The 17813-nt window shown below is 47.7% G+C and overlaps 1 protein-coding gene across 2 annotated transcripts in view; it reads left to right on the top strand.

The window, feature by feature from the left end:
* Window positions 1–17813, top strand: part of ccdc85a (coiled-coil domain containing 85A) — a 1121509-nt gene that overhangs the window by 1084017 nt on the left and 19679 nt on the right. Inside the window, exons 3-4 of one of the 2 annotated variants that reach the window (XM_072507821.1) lie at window positions 4914–5033; window positions 15208–15300. In XM_072507821.1, coding sequence (XP_072363922.1) covers window positions 4914–5033; window positions 15208–15300 — 213 coding nt within the window. Of the gene's footprint in view, window positions 1–4913; window positions 5034–15207; window positions 16983–17813 lie in introns of those variants that run through there. The other variant, XM_072507819.1, reaches the window with a different exon arrangement.

Here is a 17813-nt window from a genome sequence, read left to right as displayed (position 1 = left end):
TGGTGTTAGGGCCACAGCGGTGACGGCCTCTGCCACCTCCCTCCACAGATGCCGGCTGTGGCGTGGGGCAACTCTGCGGCCGTGCCCGGGATACAGGGCGTCCCTCCTCTGCTCCACCGCATCCAGGAGCGCCTCCACATCGCGTGACTCGAACCTCGGGGCTGAGCGACGGCCAGCCATCAAGTCGGGTGTTGCGGTCGGCTGTTCCGGTCGGGTGGGGGGGAGCTGCGCGGCCTTATGAGCCGTCACGCCGTGCAGCGCGTATGACGCTGCACGGCGTGAACCACTGCGCAAGCGCGGATCCCGTTACGTCGCTGCTAGCCCATTTCGGGCCGCAGACTATCGGCCCATTTTTATGACGTGACGCAAGTGGGATTTGCGCCGTTTTTTGCGCCGATCGGCGGAGTTTCCGCCGATAACGGAGAATTTCGCCCCTGGTCTTTTCTCTGGCAAGGCAGTGCTAATTCCTGACATAGACATAGAATTTACAGTGCAGAAGGAGGCCATTCGGCCCATCGAGTCTGCACCGGCTCTTGGAAAGAGCACCCTACATAAGCCCACACCTCCACCCTATCCCCATAACCCAGTAACCCCACCAACCTTTTTGGACAATAAGGGCAATTTAGCGTGGCCAATCCACCTAACCTACACATCTTTGGACTGTGGGAGGAAACCAGAGATTCCGGAGGAAACCCACACAGACACGGGGAGAACGTGCAGACTCCGCACAGACAGTGACCCAAGATGGGAATCGAACCTGGGACCCTGGTGCTGTGCTAACCACTGTGCTACCGTGCTGCAGCTCGCTTTTGCCACTGGCATCAGGCAGGCGGTTCCCGCCTCCTGGAGGCACTCAGTACCTTTAATTGGGCGTTGAGCTCACTTCCTTTCCAATCAACCATTTACATTTCAAGATAGTATCGTGCGATAGTCTGATGGTCCTGTTGTGCGACAAAATGGATGGGCACTGCGCAAAGTTGCCTGCCCGCAACCGCTTTCTTCTCCGTTTCCGTATGTTGTTTTGCCACCTCCTGATACCTCGAACTACGAGGCCACCAATCAGGCTTCCATCCCCCCTGTCAAGGTGCCGCCGTCCCTACCACCACCTCTCCGGCGGTCGACAAGGATCAGGCGCAAGCCCCGGAGACTGGACTCATGAACATTTGTTTGCTATGTTCTGTTTTCTCACATTAGACAGCTGTCTTCACATGTAAGTACATTCCCATATGCCAACAAAACATTTGTAAAAGAAGGGAGATGTCATGATATGCAGACATGCAGATAATGATATACAGACAGGCACAGACAGGCAGCTAATGAACACAGAGAACAGGACATGACCAATGAGCAGGCAGGAGACTCAGGGCTGTTATCTCACTGTAAAAGGCACGAGGCGCTCACACTCTGCCTCTTTTCACTGATGAACATCTACAGTGTGAGTCAGGGTGTATTTACAGTATCACAACCCCAGCATGTGGCTAAGAGCTAGTCTGGTTCAGTCAGACAGAGTAACCACACTTAGGTTAGCAGATAGTCAAACTCATAGAGAACTGTGCTACTGGTTCAATAAATCAGATTGAACTAACTTCAAGGTCTGGAGTATCTTTTGGTTAAAGCTGCATCCAGTTGCAGCCTGTGTTATCCCAGAGTACATAACACAACAACCTGCTTCTTTTAGCCGGGTTTCACTTGCTCCTATTTAGCACCTGCTGTGAAAACCATCATTCAAGCCTTTGCCTAACTTCCCTGGTTTACATTCTTCCCACTCTAGCTGCTGAAATGAATGACCTTGCTCCATTCAGGAGATGGCAGTGCCAACAGTAAAGCCTACCCTTCCCTCAGTGGTTCCAGTGAACCAAGAAGCATTAAGCTTTCCTCCGAAACAGTCAGGGAGATGTTAACCCAACTTGCCCAGCGGGCAGAGAGTTAAAATCACCTTGGTGACTTGCCTGCTGGTGCCTATTGGTAAAGTGGCCAAGCTGCACACTGACAAAGCCTCAGCCCCTGCCTACCCAATTCTTGTTGCAGGTGTGTCATCCATTAATTTTAATCTTTTTATAAAGTTCTCGAGATGTCGGACCACCTATGCCATTGGCTCACAACAAGAAACAAAACGTTTAGCACATTATTAGTGCCACACGACATGGTGGAGGGTTCTTCAATGTGAGGACAGAACTAGGTCTCCACAAGGACTGTGAGGTGGTCACTCCTACCATGATGGGTAGATACATCTGCAACAGGTAGATTGGTGACATCAAGGCTAAGTATGGCTTTTTCCTCTTGTTGGTTCTCTCATCATCTGCTGTAGCTTTGGACTGGATGATACATCCTTCAGATCTGATTTGATTTATTGTCACATGTACCAAAGTACAATGAAAAGTATTTTTCTACGGCGAAGGGAAAGTACACAGTACGTACATTGTAGATAAAAAAGAATTATCAACAGAGTACATTGACAAACAGTGATTGGTTACAGTGTGGAACAAGGGCCAAACAAAGCAAAAACATGAGCAAGAGCAGCAAAGGGTGTCGTGAATAATGTTCTTACAGGGAACAGATCAGTCTGAGGGGGAGTCGCTGAGGAGTCTAGCCGCTGTGGGGAAGAAGCTGTTCTGATGTCTGGATGTGCAGGTCTTCAGATTTCTGTACCTTCTGCCGGATGGAAGTGTCTGGAAGAAGGCAAAGACTGAGTTGGAGGGGTCTCTGATAATGCTGTCTGCCTTCCTGAGGCAGCGGGAGGTGTAGACAGAATCAATATGAGGATGGCAACCTTGTGTGATGCGTTGGGCGGAGTTCACCACGCTCTGCAGGTTCTTGCAATCTTGGACCAAGCAGTTGCCATACCAGGCTGTGATGCAGCTGGATAGGATGCTCTCTATGGCACATCTGTAGAAGTTTGAGAGAGTCGATGTAGACATGGCAAATTTCTTTAGCTTCTGGAGGAAGTAGAGACGTTGTTGGGCTTTCCTGACTGTTGCATCAACGTGAGTGGACCAGGACAGACTGTTGGTGATGGTTTGAACTTAAAGCTATCGACCATCTCCGCTTCGGAGCCATTGATGCAGATGGGGGAGTGGGGGGGCGGGGAGGTCATGCTACGCTTGCTGAAGTCAATGATCAGTTCTTTGGTCTTTCCGACATTTAAACATCTTGGCCAACTTGATCAGTTGCAATGCTACTGAGCCACTCTTGGTGATGGACGCTGAGGCCCCTTACTGGGAGTACATTTGCTACCCTGAGTACGCTTGCTACCCTGTGTGCATCTTTTAAGTGATGTTCAGCATAGAGCAATGCCGTGAGGGCGGTAGGTGATGCTGAGCAGGATGGTTCCTAACCCATGTTTGACCTGATGCCTTGAGACTTCATGGAATATAGAGTCAATATTGAGGACTGACAAGGCCACCCACTCCTGACTCTGTAACACTGTATCACCACGTTGGCATGGTGTTGGAGGAGTCTGGGACATTGACTGCAAGGTGTGATCCTGCGAGTATGATTATGTCAGACTTTTGCCTGACTAGTTTACGGGACCGCTCTCTCAATTTTTGCACAAGCCCCCAGGTCTTAATCCAGTGACATTACAAAGAAATTAGGGGCTGGTTTAGCACAGTGGGCTAAACAGCTGGCTTGTAAGGCAGAACAAGGCCAGCAGCGCGGGTTCAATTCGGGTACCGGCCTCCCCGAACAGGCACCGGAATGTGATGACTAGGGGCTTTTCACAGCAGCTTCATTAAAGCCTACTTGTGACAGTAAGCGATTATTATTATTATTACCACTACAACACCATCTTCCCAGGGAAGAATGGAGCGGATTGGTTACTTCAAGGTAATTTATGCACTAACCAATGTTAAACTACTGCAGAGCTGCAGGACTTAGTTGGGAGCAGATTATAACGCTCACTGGGGGTAAAGCCAAGCCCCATGTCTCTGGAGAATTAATCTTACCCTTTGGGTTATTAGTCCAGTAACATTACTGCTATGCTAATATTCTCAGGTCTAACTCCTGCATGTGAAAGAAGGATACATTTCTCACACATGGACATGCACATTCATGGACACACCATGCACTGACAGAATACTAATTCTCATAAAGAGCCATCTTTAGATGCTTCCCATCCAAGCATCTTACAACACTGTTTATATTAGTTAGCTTCAAAGCATCAATCTCACTAAACTGTTCAAATCATTCAATGTCAGCCACAGTCTCTCAGTTCCTACTCCTGTAAATAAAACAAAACCGTGCTCTGTCAAAATTTCACTTGGCGGTAAATATTTTTCATTGTGCGAGTTTTTGCATTCTTATATCTGTGGAAAAATTGGCGCCTACATAGCTATAAGAGTCCAAATCTATTTGGTATTTTCCTCTCTTTATTGTAAATCAGGTGGTAACATAGCATTGCTCAAGGCAATTACTTGAGGATAAATATGTCATGAATTTGACCCCAGTGGTTCAAGAGGACAGAAAAAGTACAGCTGGAGAAATTGTACTGGGGTATCAGCAGTCAAACCATCATCTTGTGCATGCTCTAGCAACCTTGGTTCAATAAATGATGATTGATTGAGTTTGAACTTCTATTCAGAAGGCATAGATTTTCATGTTTTGATACCTCTCAAAATTGACTTCCAGAAGGTAGGTAGCAAGTAAAACTTTTCTGCTTCCATGATGTCTGGTCTACCTGTGAGTGAACTGTGTTTTTTGTAAATATTGTTAATTTTCCACCTAAATCTGTTTTCGATGGGAAAGATGTGAAGAAAATATTACAATGCATATTAGCTGACCAACAACTGGTCATGCTATACGGGTGATACATTGGACTGCGTGCATCTCATTATCTCTTCAGTATGCACCATCTGAAATAACCTAATATAAAGCAATAGCACTAAAATACATAATGTATTAATTATTCTTTACAGGCTCCATTTAGACGGATGTCAGGGACTGATGGGACTTTGTCATCTGCAAGCCTTCAAGACGGGAAATGTGGATATAGCTCACCGCCTCAGAAACCCGAGGCTGTGGTTCATGCTATCAAGGTACTGGTCACACCCAAACAATTCAAACAGTTACAATATTGCAGAGTATGACACATCATAAATAAATGTGCCCAGGTAAAAAACTAGTGTGAAATTTTCTGAGGATTATTTCAAATTGCACCTTAGAATGCGCCCAATAGCAACAAAGCAACCTCAATCAATTGTTGGGCAGGTATCATGGTGGATGGGACTGCAAAGTTCGGAATGAGGCCTGAAGTTAGTTTCCTGCTGATGAAAAAATGGTTCACAATTTTCCGTACCCGAGATTAATGGCGGGTTAGGTTGCCCATCGTGCTATTGCGGGAACATTGCATGCCTTTGCATCTCATCAATTATCATTGATAACTCAACTGGCTGGAATCACACCCCTAGTCCAAATCTAATAGCCACACTTCCAGCTAACCAGACCATCACGGAGCACTACCAGATATAACCAGAGGCAGGGGGTATGAGGTGGAATGGGGGCATGAGGTGAAACGTGCAGCTCCTCCATCTTTCTTTTTGGCAACTCAATCCCCTTTGGAACACCAGGTTAAAAAAGCGCAGCAAGGGTGGGGGTGGCCCACTGGAGCGGTGAGCTGGAGTCCCTGGTCCAGGCCCACACCCTCAGCCATGCCCACTGTGACTGGGCCTCATTCTGGAGCCCCACTGCAATGTCCAGGTGGCCCTGGTAGATGGCTGCCTGTGACAGGGCATTTCCTGGGCCTCGGCCACCATGCGCACAGAGTGCCCCAGACCTTGGATATCTTGACCCGTGACCGATACCTTCGCCCCCAAAGCCTCCACTGTGAACGGCACCCGTGCTGTGTTGGCATGGGTGGCATGCGTAGTCGGCACCGCCTCCTGCTCCTGCAAGCGGTTGGACTCCTCCAACTGCACCTGGAGGCACTGGATGGTTGCTGACAAACCCTCGTGAAGTCCCTGGCTCTGCGACTGCATCTCCATTCAGGGCAGCACGGCCGCATTGTGGCTAGCACAATTGCTTCACCGCTCCAGGGTCCGAGGTTCGATTCCGGCTTGGGTCACTGTCTGTGTGGAGTCTGCACATCCTCCCCATGTGTGCGTGGGTTTCCTCCGGGTGCTCCGGTTTCCTCCCACAGTCCAAAGATGTGCAGGTTAGGTGGATTGGCCATGATAAATTGCCCTTCGTGTCCAAAATTGCCCTTAGTGCTGGGTGGGGTTACTGGGTTATGGGGCTAGGGTGGAGGTGTTGACCTTGGGTAGGGTGCTCTTTCCAAGAGCTGGTGCAGACTCGATGGGCCGAATGGCCTCCTTCTGCACTGTAAATTCTATGATAATCTATGAGTTATCAATGGGCCCACCCTTTCCAGAAGCCCAAAACCCATCTGGATGGCAGCTAATCCAAGTGTCCACCCCCTCGGGGTTCCTACCTACATCTGATGTACCACAGCACGTGTGTGGTGCACAACAGATAGTGTCCCAGGAGCCTCTTCACTAAAGTGCCCAACCAAAGTGAATGTTTCTGGGATGGCGGAGGCTGTTGGAGACAACTGTGTTAGGAAGTCAGTGTCATCCCTGGACTGGTGCACCTCGGGCTGCAGTTCAAGAGCTCCCGTTGCTGCCCATGTGCTCTTCCTCACTGCTATCCGCTTGGGCTTGGGGTTGTGGTTGGGGGCGGGGGAAACTAAAAAGCCCACTTCATTGCCAAGAGATCCTGCAAGACCTAAGACATGGCGCATGATCAGATCATGGGTTGGGGTGGTAGATGCTGGTGGAGTGAGTGTGGGTGTGGGGGGGGTGTTGCGTGGGTGATGGTGGTGGAGGGGATAGTGACACATGTGCCACAGGGAACCGCAACCTAGTGGGTCTCACTTGCTCTTCCGATGCCGACCTCCACTTTGGCAACCGCCCTCTTTCCAGGCCAACCAACCAGATCCAGTGCCCGCTGCTCTGCTGCGGTGATGGGCCACAGGTCTGGTAGTCCCTCTCTCGTCTTTCCTCTCTCCCAGAAGTTGTGGGCTGCCTTCTTCTGGGGGGAGGGGGTGGATAGAAAACGCACAGTGCTGGACGATCGGACGCATGCAACACAGAGGGTGGGTAGCTGGAGGCCTTCGTGGTCAGGGCACCCAGCCATGGCGGCTGGTATGGGTGCTCGCACGTGGTGCAGGGTGGAGGTTTGGTCGGTGGTGAGTGCCAAGAAAAGAGTGCTGCCTGCTCACCCTGGCCGCCCTGAGGAGGTTGTGCAGTTTTTTCTGGCACTGCTGTCTGGTCCTGGCGGTGTTGTCCATAGCGCTCACAGCCTCTGCCATCAATACCCAGGTGCAGTGTGCGAAGACGGGTGGGAACCTCCTCCCACCCAGGGTAAAGAGTGGCCTTCCTCCCCTCCACGGCGTCTAGCAGGGTCTCGAGTTCAGTGAACCGGAGTGCTGCTCTTCGTGCTGCCATCTTGTTGGCTGGGATGAGTGTGTGTGGAGAGTGGGATGCTGATATGCAGCTGTCAGCCTCTTGAGTGTCAATCCTGAATCCGGTGTATCCAACACCGTTTCTCATCGGAATTGATTGTGTTCCACGTGGTACCATTGCTAGCCCACTAATGGTTGATGAATGCTCCGGGAGCGGCTGTAATTTTACTGTCGCGGAAGTCCACCAATTCTGTCCTGGAGACAGCACTTTATCCCGCCCAATGACTTCACAGCTCCCTGGATGAAGCAAGCCAGGTTCCAGAGCAGTGGGAGTTGCAATGATTTACAGTTTCCCAGAGGTGCAAGGTTCTATGACTGCACACAGATCACTTTAGGAGCTCCCTGGCAGCAGTCACTACGATTCATGAATAGAAAAAGTTTTCCCCTGTTATGATCAAAAGATGATTTTGCAGATATGTGTGAGACACCCTGGGAGCTCTCACGTCTCTTACATCTTGAGTCACTCACAGGTTCCACAGATCTTAGCTGTCCCGCAGCAAATTCAGGGTTGGCTCATCTGTGACAAAGGCTACCCCCAAAATAGGTGGCTGATGAAGCCCATCCGATGACTGCAAAGTGCTTCAGAGAAGAGCTACAACACTCTTCATTTTGCAACACGCTGCTTGATTGAGCAGACTATTGGCATGCTGAAGATGCATTTCCAGTATCTAGACTGGCCAGGTGACATCCTCCAAATCTCTCCCTCTAGGCTTTCCTGCATCACTGTGGCTTGCTGCGCTTTTTTAACCTGGTGCTCCAAAGGGGATTGAGTTGCCAAAAAGAAAGATGGAGGAGCTGCACGTTTCCTCCCATGAGGAGGGCATTGAGAAGGATGAGGGTGAGGATGTTGAGAGCCCAGAGGAGGCCACAGCATTGGTAGATGTGGCATATGTACCGATGAAATCCTTATAGCCACAAGGTTTCAAGTTGACGATGACGACTTGCTCAGACAAGTCTCTTTCACCTGTGCCCTCCATACTGACTTGATATTAACATCTCCTTTGATATCCTTGGCATTTCAATGAAAGGTCATCAGTCTCAGAAAGCATTGTTACAATCTTGCATGATGAGGGCCTCACTCTTGCAAGGCTATGCAGCCTCTGGCTCATGTGGCCCATATGTTATTTATAAGAACTCCACCAGCATGCACGATGAACACATTTGACATGAAGCGGTCTTTTCAAGCATCGAGCCAACATTTCTGTGCCGATGTTAGCCTCATGGCAGTATGCCCAGAACATTGCAGGGAGCCTCAAAGCAGACAATCATCTATCATTGCTTTTCACTTCAACATCTGAGGTCTGATCTGAACCCAGACTGCGGCATCCCTCTGCAGGCCATCCACCATATAAGAATAGTTTTCTGGTCTCATCGTCATACTGAGTCGCTGCTATGACATTGGTCTTTAGGACGATGTGGTCTATTGCTCTCAATCATGGATGTGAGCCTGTGAGTCAAGTCACAGAGAGAGTTTCAGCAGCACCATTATCTGATCATTGACAAGCACTCATGATCCCGCCTGCGTATGGGGTTCCCAAGTTCCTGCTCAGCGTTGCCCTGGCATCTGGGTGGAAGGTAGTCCAGTCAATGTCGACAGTGCATTTAGGTACTACTTGCTAACATCATTGATAATAATGAGCACACACAAGATGTAGCCGAGCTTCACTCTGATCCCATTTGAGGCCTCCACCTTTTCATTTCAGCAGTTGCAGATGAACACAAAGAAACCTGGCACACTGATGGCTTTGTCCCGATCAGATGAACACGCTGATTGTCTATTGGAAATCAGGCTCTGAGATTGTGTCAAGCCACGCTAGTCAGACCATCAGGTCCAGAGTGGCATTCGCTCATTTAATAATCCAACATCAGGAGCCCAGACACACACCTCTGATCTCCTATAATCATTGTTGTCTACCAGACATTTCAGGTGTCACAAAGTGTCAGCTAGATCCATAACTCTGCATCATGCAGGTGGGAAATGGTAACTGCTATCAGGGTGTTGTCTAGCTGTACGCATGGTCATGATATCACACTACAGGCAGCCATGAGCGCCTAAAATCCCCAACAACTAGTTGAAATGTAACCCACACTCAAAGCTGACAGACATTACATGGTGGCCATTTAGGGAAGTCAGAGTCATAGATGTTTACAGCAAGAAAACAGGCCCATCGGCCCAGCTTGTCTATGCCGCCCAGTTTCTATCACTAAGCCATTCCCACTTGCCCGCATTTGGCCAATATCCCTCTGTACCCACCCTGCCCATGTAACTGTCTAACTGCTTTATAAAGGACAAAATTGTACCCGCCTCTACCACTGCCTCTGGCAGCCCATTCCAGATGCTCACCACCCTCTGTGTGAAGAAAGTTCCCCTCTGCTCTCTTTTGTATCTCTCCCCTCTCTCAGGGTCTGGTTTAGCACAGGGCTAAATCGCTGGCTTTGAAAGCAGACCAAGGCAGGCCAGCAGCACGGTTCAATTCCCGTAACAGCCTCCCCAAACAGGCGCCGGAATGTGGCGACTAGGGGCTTTTCACAGTAACTTCATTTGAAGCCTACTTGTGACAATAAGCTATTTTCATTTCATTTCACCTTAAACCTATGCCCTTTAGTTCTAGACTCCTCTACCTTTGGGAAAAGATGTCGACTATCTACCTTATCTATGCCCCTCATTATTTTATAGACCTCTATAAGATCACCCCTAAGCCTCCTACGCTCCAGGGAAAAAAGTCCCAGCCTATCCAGACTCTGCTTATAACTCAGACCATCAAGTCCTGGTAGCATCCTCGTAAATCTCTTCTGCACTCTTTCTAGTTTAACAATATCCTTCCTATAATAAGGTGACCAGAACTGAACACAGTATTCCATGTGTGGTCTTACCAATGTCTTGTACAATTTCAACAAGACACCCCAACTCCTTTATTCAATATTCTGACCAACAAAACCTCGCATGCTGAATGCCTTCTTCACCACACTGTCCACCTGCGACTCCACCTTCAAGGAGCTATGAACCTGTATTCTTAGATCTGTTTGTTCTGTAACTTTCCCCATCTCCCTATCATTAACTGAATAGATCCTGCCCTGATTTGATCTACCAAAACGCATCACCTCACATTTATCCAAATTAAGTTCCATCTGCCATTCCTCGGCCCACTGGCCAATTGGGCAAGATCCTGTTGCAATCTTATATAACCTTCTTCACTATCCACTATGCCACCAATCGTGGTGTCATCTGCAAACTTACTAACCTTGCCTCCTACATTCTCATCCAAATCATTAATATATATAACAAATAACAGTGGAACCAGCACGGATCCCTGAGGCACACCGCTGGTCACAGGCCTTCAGTTTGAAAAACCACCCTCCACAACCACCCTTTGGCTTCGGTCGCCAAGCCAGTTTTGTATCCAACTGGCTACCTCACCCTGGATTCCGTGAGATTTAACCTCTCGCAACAACCTACCTTGCAGTACCTTGTCAAAGGCCTTGCTAAAGTCTGTGTAGATAACGCCAACCGCACTGCCCTCATCTACCTTCTTGGTTACCCCTTCAAAAAACTCAATCAAATTCGTGAGACATAACTTTCCCCTTACAAAGCCATGCTGACTTTCCCTAATTAGCCCTTGCCTGTCTAAATGCCTGTAGATCCTGTCCCTCAGAATACCTTCTAACAATGCCAGGAGTGGGACTCCCTGTACTGCGTTTCTTACGCTTGATGGCCTTGGAGCATTGCATCAGATAGCAGAGTCATTCACTAGATGAGAATTTCAGATAAGCAAAATATATTTACAGAAGTGCAAACCATATACAGTAAATGAACACCTGTGTCACCTTTGTGTTCTCAATATTGCTTAACTTTTCATACCCTACTGCTACATTGAGGTGTTTCTCCGACATCTACAGCAGAGGTTGAGGCAGCCTGCTGACTGCTGTGCCCTGTTGTCTGTGATGACTTTGGTGTGCCGTGGATGGTGGAAACCTGGAGAGCCCAGGAGTTTAGCCTCCAGGGGTCATCATATGTCAGTGGCCTTTACTATCACTGCCACTGCCTGCTGTGGACCCAAATCTGTGCTGCGCTCATTGGATGGTGACCCCAAGGCCGTTCTAAAATTGGTCCCACTGAGTAGTCTGCGCTGGTGATGAGCGATGGCTCGACACCTGGTGAGTCCTCAGGATCCTCACCCCAGGTGGCTTGGGGACTGGGGCTGATGGACTGGCTGGTGGTGTATCTCTTCCTTTGCTTGCTGGTGGCTGTAATGGAGAGAAGCGATAATTATGGTTGGTTGTATAATCGCTTGCATTAAAGAGCACTCACAGTTTGGTGGTTGGGCAAAGACTAGTGGATGGGGCCTCACTAGTTGGCTGGGATATGCCAATCTCGCATTCACCTCATGAATGGTCCCTGTCCTTTCCAGCTGCTCAAATGTCTGCTCCTCAAAGTGCCTGAGCTTCGGCAACCCCTCCTCTGGTCTGTGATCTTTCCCTGTTGTTGTGGATGACCAAGTGGACAAATGGTGAGCTGGACTCATTCAAATGCAGATGGTAAGCATGCCTGCCTTCTCCATGTGCTGAATGGACCTTTGTAAGGGCTGAAGACATAACTTGCGTAGGTTGTGACAAGAGATGATGATTAAAAGTGTGTGTGAGAGATTCAGTGATCATGTCCTTGCTTCTTTGGCAGTCCCTTGGAGTCGAGGATGATTTACTTCCACACTAAAAATGGGTTCCCAGGTGACTGGGGAGACCAGCGCGTGACCTACGGTCTCTTTCACAGTTGGAGCAGATGGTGGCTGAAGGAGCTGGTGGGTGGGTTGCTTGGGTTGCCACACGATCCGACGCTTGGCTTCAGTTTGTTCTCGGCGATGAAACCCGAGGTGTTCAGCTCCTTCCCAGAGCTTTTCCTCCACTTCTAGCGGTCTTGGGCCAGGGATCCCAGGTGTCAGTGGGGTGTTGCAATTTTTCATGGAGGCTTTGAGGGTGTCCTTGAAGCATTTCCAAGATCTTGTGGTGGCAGCGCTAGTGGTACTTCCATGGTTTTGAGGCGCCTGATGTACATAATCCATGTCTCTGAGCCATATAGGAGAACAGATATTACCACTACAGTATAGACAATGAGCTTGGTGCTGTGTCTGGGGTCCTGGCCTTCAAACATTTTCTTCCTCAGGATGCTGTAGGCTGTGTTGGCACACTGAAGTGGGTATTGAACCTTGTCGTTGATAGCTGCCCTTGTTGACAGTAGGCTCCCAAGGGATGGAAAGTGGACCAAGTTGTCCAAGATCTCATCGTGGATTTTCATAACTAGGGGGCAGTGCTGTGTGGTAGAGGCCAGTTGTAAGGTTGTCTTACAGATGTTTACTGTAAGGCCCATGGTCTGTACACCTCAGTGAAGGTCCTAACGATGGCTTGGAGCTCGGCCTCCGAGTGTGCGCAGATGCAAACATCGTCTGCACACAGTAGTTTAATGACAGAGGACGGGCAATCTTGGATCTAGCCTGCAGAGGTTGAATAGATTCCCGTTTGTTCTGTAGGTTAGCTCCACTCTGGGGGTGCTTGTTGAGGGTGAGACAAAGCATTGTAGCAAGGAGGATCAAGAAGAGAGTTTGTGTGATGATACAGCCTTGCTGGAATCCATCCCGAACGTGAATTTGTTCCGAGGTGGATCCGTTAGTCTGGATTACGGCTTGTATGTCATTGTGGAGCAGACAGAGGATGGTGACAAACTCCAAGCATCCCATCATGCTGCTAGCTGACATAATGAGCAAGTTGCCGATAGTGGGACCATGGTTCTTTTACTATCCAACCCACATCCCCTCCCTCATCGCAGCCTTCCCATTGCAGAATTTCTGTTAGCAGACACCCAAGAACTGCCACTTGCCCAGCTACAGTCACCTCAGGATGAGGAGGAGAGAGGGAAACAGCACACCAGTGATGAAGAAGCCCCATGACTTGATCTGATGCGTGCAGCCACCAGTTCGGATACTGTCTTAGACATCAGTATACACTTGGGATCTGCATGAGGTGAGTCACCGCGTGTGAGTGCAGAGAGACCAGACTGTCCCAGAAGATGATCGCAGATTAGCTTTGCTGCAGAGAACTCAGTTGAGGACCTCGACTGAGTGGCATACCAGGGAACATAAATGGCAAGCAAATCAAGATGCTCATTGTAAGGATACACCAACACTTGCTGCCAAATCCAGGAGTTCACCACAACACCTCCAGAAACAGTAATTCCAGACCAAAAGCAGAAGCTATTCGCAATTACCCTATTGTTTGCAAGTCAGTCCTTTAAATAAAACAAGTGCTGAGTTCCTCTTGCAGCTAAACGCAAGTTCTTCATGAGAGACAATAGAATACTCTCTGCTCTAGGTTTGTCAAATAAATCTTCAAATTAATAGGTGTGGTTGTTTGATATCACGACAGCATCAGTTGGAAAGAACCTGGGAGAGATACTCCAACCCCCCGCCGGGTCGGAGAATCGCCGGGGGCTGGCGTGAATCCCGCCCCCGCTGGTTGCCGAATTCTCCACCACCGGATATTCGTCGGGGGCGGGAACAAAGAGCAGTGGCCCCAAAACAGATCCTTGTCATACACCACTAATAACTGGACTCCAGTCTGAACATTTCCCATCAACCACCACCCTTTGTCTTCTTCCAGCTAGCCAATTTGATCCAAACTGCTAAATCACCCTGAATCCCATGCCTCTGTATTTTCTGCAGTATTTTCTCGCTCCACAGATGCTGTCAGACCTGCTGAGATTGCCCAGTATTTTCTGTTTTGGTTTTGTTTGAATTAGTTACAGTGCCCCACCAGGGGTTGTCATCCGGGGCATTTTGTTTAATTTGTTGATCATTTTTTTAATTGAAAAGAGTATAAACAATAAGAATTGAGCCTCGATGTGCCCAGTATCAGTTTACTTGAAGGCACTGAAAGGGAATTAAGGCAAGTTCATGTTCAATGTTTACCTGTATGTCACTACTGTGCTTTCTAGAACTAATGAAGCATTATTTGATTGTTAATTTACAGTGTTAATTTGCACTAATAATCACATCTTAACAGGGTTCAAGTCTCCCACAAACTTTGGTGCCTCCCAGTTTAGAGATTGAATCTCCAATATCTTTTCAAATCACTTTACTCTTGTTGCCTTCAGTCAGTATATGCAGTATTTGGATTAGAAATAGGGAACAAGGAAAGTCACACATTCATATCAAGCAGTTTTGGGGCAATCAGCCGACAATGAAACCACTTAGATGAACACAGTAGCCAATGGATTTTCACTATTTCATCCTTGGCTGTTGGAAAAAGACACTTAAAGCTTGGAATATAACATAAAATGTGAAACAAATCTTCATCTTGACATTCCAATCGTTGACTTCAATACTAAAATATATTTGTCATCTGTCTCTGTCTTGGTGAATTTTGTTTTAAAATATACCAAATGCTATCTTTTTGCTGTTCAAACATCCAAATTGGGGGCCGGAATTCTTCGGTCGTTGAGATTCATTTTTCCTGCTGGCAATGCATCCCTGCCAGTGGGCATCCCAGCGGCATGGGGTGGTTTCAATGGGAAGTCCCATTGACAAGCGACGGGGGGATAGAATCCCACCACCAGCGATCGGTGCACTGACGCTGAGAAACTCGCAGCTGGGGAACTGGAGAAACCCGCCTGTGATCTTTTGTTTGATGACAGCTCTAATTTGCTAACCATGTACTGCCACCAATAACACACATATATATCTTATAAATATTTTTAAACTTAGGTCATGGAAGTGCACGAGAAAGTGGACAAAGAAGAAGACTACGAGAATGACCTGAGTGAAACAGAGAAAGCAATAGTCAGAGAAATGTGTAATGTGAGTAAATTGTGCCACAGCATTCAGCTCCTGCTGTGTCTCCCGCCCAATTCACATTTAGTGGATCCTTAAGCTTTGAAAACAAACAAAGCAAGAAAGGATAAGAATTTAACAAAACACTTGTGATACTTTTATTGAAGAACTTTTTGTAAAAAAAAAGCCCGATTTAAAAAAACAAAGGGACTCGTTTGTTGTTTCATTGCAGACACAGCAGGTGTATTAGTACATTTAGGTGTGGCTCTTAATATTCTCCATGCTAATTAAAAAATACAAACCTACTCTTAACATCAAATATGTCACCTTAATTTAATGCTGCCAGTTTTGGCCAATTTAATTACTAGTTCGTAGAACCTGGTTATATGGGTGAGTTGGGTTCATGCACCAATCATGTGGATTTAAAGTCCACAGCTTGTCCTGAATAGAGTGTAACTCAATTCCTTTGTGGAAGAAAGCTCATCCAACATTTCTGGTAGTCTAGTCATTGGGAAAACATTCAGTACCTCAAATCTTGGCCCCAAAAGGCAGTGTTAGTGAAATTGAAACAGCTTCAACAGTTTTATTGACCAGGGTGTGAATGGATAGTCAAATCTTTAGATCGCTTACTTCGATCTGCATAGGAAGAGATTGAGTGAGCACCGAGCCATCACCAGTGTTTTACGAAGACAGTAGAGTATTGTGCTGATATGTAGTGAACTATTCAAAACTGTCATTTTCTCCCCCCAGGGATTTGTTTCAATCAGTGGAATGAAAAGTGTTGTACTTTTGGGGTAGGCAAGTTATTCATTCCAGGAATTACCAAAAACATGCAACACGATACTCCATTGCACTATCATAAATTAGTGAGCAACATCCATTAGAGAACCTAAACAGCCAGCAAGCATTCCTGAATGTTGGAATCAATTGTAAGACTGAGAATAAGCAAAATGTTTCCCGGATGCATTCCCAAAATGCATTTATTATACTTTTTCTTGGTGAGGAAGATATTCTTCGCCTTTAACTTTCATGCAAGACAGCTTTACCTCAGAGACAATGCAGTGAAGTCATCAGTTTAAACAGACCTCATCCTTTAAATAATGAGAAGGGGGAAAACTTTTAATTTGCTTCATGTGTAATTTATTGCGAGGAAGATATTGATCACTAAAAGGCATACTGATTGTTTCATTCCTCGCACTTTTTCATTCCTCGCACTTTCCGCACTCTCTGAGGTAAGTCTAGTGTGGCTCCATTCAACATGGTAGGAAATGAGATCAAACTGCCACTCTTTCCTTTTGGGCCCATTTGCCGGTTATGCAGCAGAAACTGGAAGATGCAGTAGATTCAATCAGACAAGGGCCGGGATTCTCCGAGCCTCCGCGCCGCAATCACACTTGGCGCGGGGACGGAGAATGGGGCATCGGATCGGCGACGCCTTCGCGCAATTCTCCGGCGATTGGAGAATTGGCGCTAGTTACGCGCTTGCGGTCGACGTGGCACAAGTCAGAGCCGTTGAAAGAGGCCCCCGTGGCGATTCTCCACGGCCGACCGGCCGAGTTCCCGCTGGCATGGTTCACGTATGGTTCCACCCGGTGGGGGCTCGGAGTTGCGGCTGCATTGGCCGTCCTGGGGAGGGCCTCCATGACGGCCAGGCATGTGATCGAAGGCCACCGATCGGCAGATGCGTGCGATCTGGGAATGGGCCTACTTCTTCGACACCAGCCCGCTGTGTGGGTCCGCCATGTTGCGCGGGGCCGGCGCCGCAGGCGGCCAGCGCGCGCGTGTGCAGACCCGTGGCCGGAAGTGCAGGGCCCCGTACCAGCAGCCGGAGCTGCGTGGAGTACTCCGGGGCCCTGCAAGCCCCCTTAAAAATGGAGAATCACTCCGGACTTTCTAGAAAAACGTCTGGAGTGATTTGCGCCTGTTTTCTCGCGGGCGTGGGGCAATAGCCCTATTACTGGAGAATCCCACCCAAGATCTGTCAAGAACTCAGTACAGAGGACGAATGTAGCACTTATTTCTCACTGTACTAAGGAGAAGAAATAAAACAAAACAAGGGGGAAAAAATGAGTTTTATTTAAACCTAATATCCACATTGGCTTAAAAAGAAATCTCAACTGATTTTGCATATCTGTTATCTTGAAGCAATTACTCCTCTTTGTACCCCCCCCCCCCCCCCCACCATTTACTGCAAAAAGCTGTGTAAGCCTCATAGATGGATTATGTTTAACTGCACACAAGTATTTGGTTGATTATTTCAGAACAGCATTTAGTGTTTTCACTGATGCTACAAACAAGAATTGTGAATTAATTGTTAAAATCCATTTGAGATTACACGTACAATTCACTCTTTGTATTCAAAGACTTGTATCTTTAATGTTGCAGAGGCAGTGTTAGACTGAGTTTATCTGAAACAAAGTGCCACTCAAGGTATGAGTTAACTGTCTTGTCATGTATGACAAATAGTTAAAAGCATAATCATAGCTGTACAAAGGGATATTGCAGTGCGTTCATATAGGTTGAAAAACGGAAAATTTCAA

The sequence above is a fragment of the Scyliorhinus torazame genome, chromosome 1, assembly GCF_047496885.1.
Source record: "Scyliorhinus torazame isolate Kashiwa2021f chromosome 1, sScyTor2.1, whole genome shotgun sequence".
NCBI lineage: Eukaryota > Metazoa > Chordata > Chondrichthyes > Carcharhiniformes > Scyliorhinidae > Scyliorhinus > Scyliorhinus torazame.
Note: the sequence above shows the minus strand (reverse complement) of the source record. Positions and strands in the feature narration are given on the sequence as shown.